We start from the raw sequence: 6,080 nt of genomic DNA, 5'->3' as shown, positions 1-6,080 counted from the left end.
TGTAACCAAGATATAATGAATTATTCTGAAATGTTGTTTAATCTGACCTAATAACAAATTAGGCAATCAGATTTGATCTCTTTATCAGGTATTTATGAGCGAATAATTTGTCACACAGCAGGTGTTAATATTCATGCATATATTAAAAAGATCATTGGTAAGAGGTTGAATCGAAGGACTCAGAAATGATTGTGCGTTCTTTTGGTATTCAGATTCAAGTAATGAATGTACCACACCTTCTAAGATAATATAAACAAGATATATAAGGCGGCCAAATGCGGATCACAAAGAATCGTTAATCAATGTCGACCTAATTATTGACTTCTATGATCGATAATCGCTGGAAGCATCTAAATCTGTTTAGAGATAATGGAATTTGTACATTAATCTCTCAACACATGATAATCTTGATCTTTAAATTCATATTATTTTCGTTGTGTTATTATGACACCCTGTATGGAGGCGTAGGCCCGAAATCCAGTTTCCGAATGACCTCTATACTTATGTTTTATTTTGTAATCATACGCCCAGACGAAAAAACCGCCAGTTTTCGCAATCCAGGGCACTCATAAAGTTCCTCATATAGTTCACGGTAATTGAAAAGGATAATACGTATAGCGTGCGAACTAATAATAAGCAATTTCATAATTGATACCATATATTCGTTGAATAAAGTGCATTTGCATATAGCACAAAAGATAGTAGGAATTATATAATATTAAAGAAATGAGAAATTGCATCGAAAAAATTTAAATTCTAGAGTATAAAAATTAAATAAACATGTAATATATGTTTAACAGATTTTTATCTCCCATATTTAATTATATAAAATATCTATCATATTTTTCGTATAAATACAAAAAAATGAATCAATAAAAATGTCATATCGTATATTATAAGTATTTTGCATTCGTAAATAAATTACAGTTTGCATAATGGCGTTATCCAACTATGGGATTACCGTATGTGCGCCCTGCTCGACAAATTCGACGAACACGATGGGCCCGTTCGAGGCATATGTTTCCATAATCAGCAGCCATTGTTCGTTTCTGGTGGCGACGATTATAAGATTAAAGTTTGGAACTACAAACAACGGAGATGTATCTTCACCCTATTGGGTCACCTGGATTACATAAGGACCACAATGTTTCATCAAGAATATCCTTGGATTCTCAGTGCTTCAGATGATCAGACCATCCGAATCTGGAACTGGCAAAGCCGCACTTGCATTTGCGTACTGACTGGGCACAATCATTATGTAATGTGTGCCCAATTTCATCCTACGGAGGACATTATTGTGTCAGCTTCGTTAGATCAAACTGTCCGCGTTTGGGATATTTCCGGTTCGTGCAAAAATTGTTTCTCATGTATGATACTGAAAATATACAACTTATCAAAATAAAGATTTAATCTAAGACTTTTTTGAAACTTTATTTAATTAAAAATTAGTAAATTTACATGTAATTTATATTTCTTATTATTCATATATTGGTCATTACTACAATTAGTTATAAAATCCAAGAAAATTTCATAACGTGACTACTGTCAAAAACTGTACCTCAATAACTAGGTGAATGCAATTGCAGGATTGCGCAAGAAGAACGTGGCGCCAGGACCGGGAGGTCTCGAGGATCATCTAAAGAATCCGGGAGCGACCGATTTATTTGGTCAAGCTGATGCAGTAGTAAAATACGTTCTGGAGGGTCACGACAGAGGCGTAAATTGGGCATGCTTTCACGGAACGTTACCTCTTATTGTCTCCGGAGCCGATGATCGGCAGATCAAAATGTGGCGGATGAATGATGCCAAGGCTTGGGAAGTAGACACGTGTCGCGGCCATTACAACAACGTGTCCTGCGTGCTGTTCCATCCTAGACAGGATCTCATTCTCTCCAATTCGGAAGATAAAAGTATCAGAGTTTGGGACATGACAAAACGCACGTGTTTGCACACATTTAGGAGAGAACACGAGAGATTCTGGGTTCTTGCCGCTCATCCAACGCTCAATCTGTTTGCCGCCGGTCACGATTCTGGAATGATCATTTTCAAACTCGAGAGAGAACGTCCCGCTTATGCAGTTTACGGAAACGTTCTGTATTACGTTAAAGACCGTTTCCTTCGGAAACTGGATTTTACTACGTCCAAGGATACATCGGTGATGCAGATACGTGGTGGAGGAAAAACACCACCCTACAGCATGTCGTACAATCAGGCAGAAAATAGCGTTTTAATATGCACTAGATCACCCTCGAATATTGAGAATAGTACCTATGACTTGTATATGATACCGCGCGAGGGAGATTCGAGCACGGATGCTGATACGAAACGGGCATCCGGTGTTACTGCCACTTGGGTTGCCAGAAATCGATTCGCTGTATTGGATAGGGTGTATTCGGTAAGTTAGCATATTTTATACAATAGTTACATAAATTTCAGAATGTTTAAAATTCAATAATTCGGTTGATTGAATCAATCTATTTCAATTAGACGATTAACCAAGATTTTATATGCGCATTATCACACTTACGCTATCTTTTTTAATTAATTTGTTATTTTATGATATTTGTATTATATTTTTAAAATTCACATATACATAGTTTAATAACAAAAGTATTTCCTTTTTCAGTTAGTTATTAAGAACCTGAAAAACGAAGTCACAAAAAAAGTGCAAATTCCAAATTGTGATGAAATATTTTACGCTGGCACTGGTATGTTACTTTTGCGCGATCCAGAACAAGTAACGCTGTTTGACGTACAACAGAAGAGAACTTTAGCAGAAGAAAAAATCGCAAAGTGTAGATACGTTGTATGGTCCAGCGACATGTCTCATGTCGCACTGCTGGCCAAACATACCGTCAATATTTGTAATCGTCGGTTAGAATCTCTCTGTTGCATACATGAAAACACCAGAGTAAAATCCGGCGCTTGGGATGATTCCGGCGTATTCATTTACACGACCAGCAATCACATTAAATACGCGATCAGTAACGGTGATTATGGCATCATTCGCACGCTAGATTTACCGATATACGTCACGAGAGTGAAAGGCAATCAAGTTTATTGCTTGGATCGAGAATGCAAGCCGAGGATCCTCCGAATAGATCCGACGGAATACAAATTCAAACTAGCGCTGATTAACAGGAAATACGAGGAAGTTTTACATATGGTTCGCACCGCGAACCTTGTTGGGCAATCGATTATAGCATACTTACAGCAGAAGGGATATCCGGAAGTGGCGCTTCACTTCGTGAAAGATGAAAAAACCAGATTTGGTCTTGCGCTGGAATGCGGAAATATCGAAGTTGCATTGGAAGCGGCGAGATCGCTCGATCAGAAATCATGCTGGGAGAGTTTAGCGCAAACCGCTTTGCTGCAAGGCAATCATCAAGTTGTGGAAATGTGTTATCAAAGGACCAAGAACTTCGAGAAGCTGGCTTTCCTCTATCTAATAACCGGCAACTTGGAGAAGCTACGTAAAATGATAAAAATCGCGGAAATTCGGAAAGACGTATCTGGACAATACCAAGGAAGCTTACTTCTTGGAGACATTTATGAACGAGCTAAGATTTTGCGGGTATATTATCTCTATTAATCAATAATTTTATATACGTTGAGAACACAAGTCCTCATTGGTTCTGATCATTGATTATAATAAATATATATAAAACATTTATTTTATAACATTGCGTAAAAATTTATATATAAATTTCTGTTTGTAGAATTCTGGACAAGCATCTTTGGCATACGTTACCGAGAAAATCCATGGAATATCGAACGAAGACGACGACGGCGAGTATCAATCGATGAGCGAGGAACTTTCTGCATTGGAAAAAGGTGCCACGTATCTCCGTCCACCCGTACCTATTCAGCAAGCTGAGAACAACTGGCCGCTGCTGACCGTTTCTAAAGGCTTCTTCGAAGGCGCGATGATGTCTCGTACCAGGACTCAAGTGGCCGCTGCTCTTGCTCTGGAAGACAACGGTGAAACGATACCTGAAGGATGGGGCAATGACGAGGAACTCGGGATAGACGACGAAGAAGGCGTGGACGCGGAAATTGCGCCAGAAGGCGAAGAGAGTCCTGGATGGGATGTCGAGGACGTTGATCTTCCGCCGGAACTCGAAGCTGCAGCGACTTCCGACGAAAGCAATAACTATGAATGTCTACCTACTAAAGGAGTTTCGCCGCCACAGCATTGGGTTAATAATTCTAAATTAGTAGTCGATCATATATTGGCTGGATCGTTCGAGTCCGCTTTTAGATTATTAAATAATCAAGTTGGAGTGGTGGAGTTTGGACCTTATCAATCTCTGTTCTTAAATACATACGCTCGCTCCAGAACATCCTACGCGTGTCTACCTAATATACCATCGTTATATGGATATCCCCAAAGGAAGGATTCTAATTGGAAGGAGGCCGCATCAAAGACAGGTTTACCTGCGGTAGGACTGCACCTTGCCGAGCTAGTTCAGCGTCTTCAAGCGTGCTATCAATTGACGACCAATGGCAAGTTTTCCAAGGCGATAGAGAAGCTGCAGAGTATCTTGCTAAGTGTACCGTTACTCGTTGTCGACACCAAGCAAGATATTGCGGAAGCTCAACAGCTAATTCAGATTTGTCGCGAGTATATCTTAGGTTTAAAGATGGAAACTGAGCGTAAAAATTTGCCGAGAGCCACGTTAGTAGAACAGAAAAGGATTTGCGAAATGGCAGCTTACTTTACGCACTGTAATCTACAACCTGTACATCAGATTCTGACTCTTCAAGTAGCGGTGAATTTGTTCTACAAATTGAAGAATTACAAAACCGCCGCTTCGTTCGCGAGAAGATTACTCGAGCTCGGACCAAATCCAGAACTTGCGCAAAAAATTCGAGTCCTATTACAGGTAATTTCATTTTTATCGTATAAATTTATATTTATATAAATGATTAATGTCCATGAATGAAAATTTTGATTTATTCTTTTTCAGTCTTGTGACAAGAATCCTGTCGACGAGCATAAACTAGCGTATGACGAACACAATCCATTTTCATTGTGCGCAAGCACGTTTACACCTATTTACAAAGGAAAACCAGAAGTAAAGTGTCCCTTATGCGGTGCTAGTTATAATCCGCAGTTTAAAGATATAGTATGCAAAATATGTGAAGTCGCTTTGATAGGCAAAGAACAATAATATTCCATTTATATTGTTACCAATTTGTGAACTTTCATTCAATCGGAAAAATTGAAAGATCATTTATCTTAAGAAATATACAGTTTTCTTTAATTTTAAGATGCTAGATATACAATTTTAATAATTTTGAATTAGAGGTGTATGATCAAAGTAAGCAAAAAATAATTTTAACTTTAACAGAAGTAGTTGTACTTTAGCATTCCGTGAAATGAATAGAGATGAATCTTGAACATACTTCAAATCAAGTGTGCCCATTAATTGAATATATACATATGTTACAATTCTTTTTGTATATTTCTATCATCATTTCCATCTTAACTTGCAGCATTACTCTAATTCTCCTTTATTATATATTGTCAAAAGTGAACATAAAATTTAATATACGTTATCAAAGATGATGACTCTTAAACTAGGATGACTTATAAAAAAATAAACGATATTTGTATAAGAAGTGCAATATTTACAAATAAATCTTACATTAATCCTGTCGAATTAAGGCAACTTCCTTGATATACAATATGCAAGATTAAAATGTGTTGGGAATATATATTGGACTGAAGCTTGTAATTAAATTTTATTTATAATACATTTCTAATTTGTCAATGCATGTTAAAAAATGAACGAATTATGTAGGTACATGAAATTTAGAATTCAACAATCCTTTATTCCAGACTTGCAATATCTTTATATACATGTACGATTATCTTATTATTTAAATACTTCAGTAATGCTTCTTCATTCTCCATCACATATTTATATTTGCTTCTAATATTTACAAAGATATATTAGAAAAAAGAAAGACATGATTTTTCTTGGATAAATAACCAATAGTAATTTTCAGGACAATTTGACTCCATAAAGTTATCTGGACACGTGATTGGTCGAATTTCTACCCTTGGACTAATC

The 6,080-nt window shown here is 37.0% G+C and overlaps 1 protein-coding gene across 1 annotated transcript; it reads left to right on the top strand.

Moving 5' to 3' along the window:
- Positions 1 to 883: 883 nt before the first annotated feature.
- On the top strand, positions 884 to 5,666 carry Alphacop (coatomer subunit alpha). The gene is made up of 5 exons (XM_071725407.1): positions 884 to 1,343; positions 1,587 to 2,395; positions 2,627 to 3,574; positions 3,720 to 4,886; positions 4,971 to 5,666. The coding sequence occupies exons 1-5, from the start codon at positions 965 to 967 to the stop codon at positions 5,172 to 5,174; spliced, it is 3,507 nt and encodes a 1,168-aa protein (XP_071581508.1). The 5' UTR covers positions 884 to 964; the 3' UTR covers positions 5,175 to 5,666.
- Positions 5,667 to 6,080: the final 414 nt, after the last annotated feature.

This window comes from Temnothorax nylanderi, unplaced genomic scaffold, assembly GCF_030848795.1.
Source record: "Temnothorax nylanderi isolate EJ_2023f unplaced genomic scaffold, tnyl_v1.0 TNYL_tig0991_pilon, whole genome shotgun sequence".
Classification (NCBI taxonomy): Eukaryota; Metazoa; Arthropoda; class Insecta; order Hymenoptera; family Formicidae; genus Temnothorax; species Temnothorax nylanderi.
Note: the sequence above shows the minus strand (reverse complement) of the source record. Positions and strands in the feature narration are given on the sequence as shown.

Excerpts from the sequence above, each read along its gene's own strand:
- Alphacop (XM_071725407.1), top strand. The coding sequence starts at position 965 with ATGTGCGCCCTGCTCGACAAATTCGACGAACACGATGGGCCCGTTCGA. Across the intron at positions 2,396-2,626 it reads TATTGGATAGGGTGTATTCG|TTAGTTATTAAGAACCTGAA; the intron begins GTAAGTTAGCAT and ends TTCCTTTTTCAG. Across the intron at positions 3,575-3,719 it reads AACGAGCTAAGATTTTGCGG|AATTCTGGACAAGCATCTTT; the intron begins GTATATTATCTC and ends TTCTGTTTGTAG.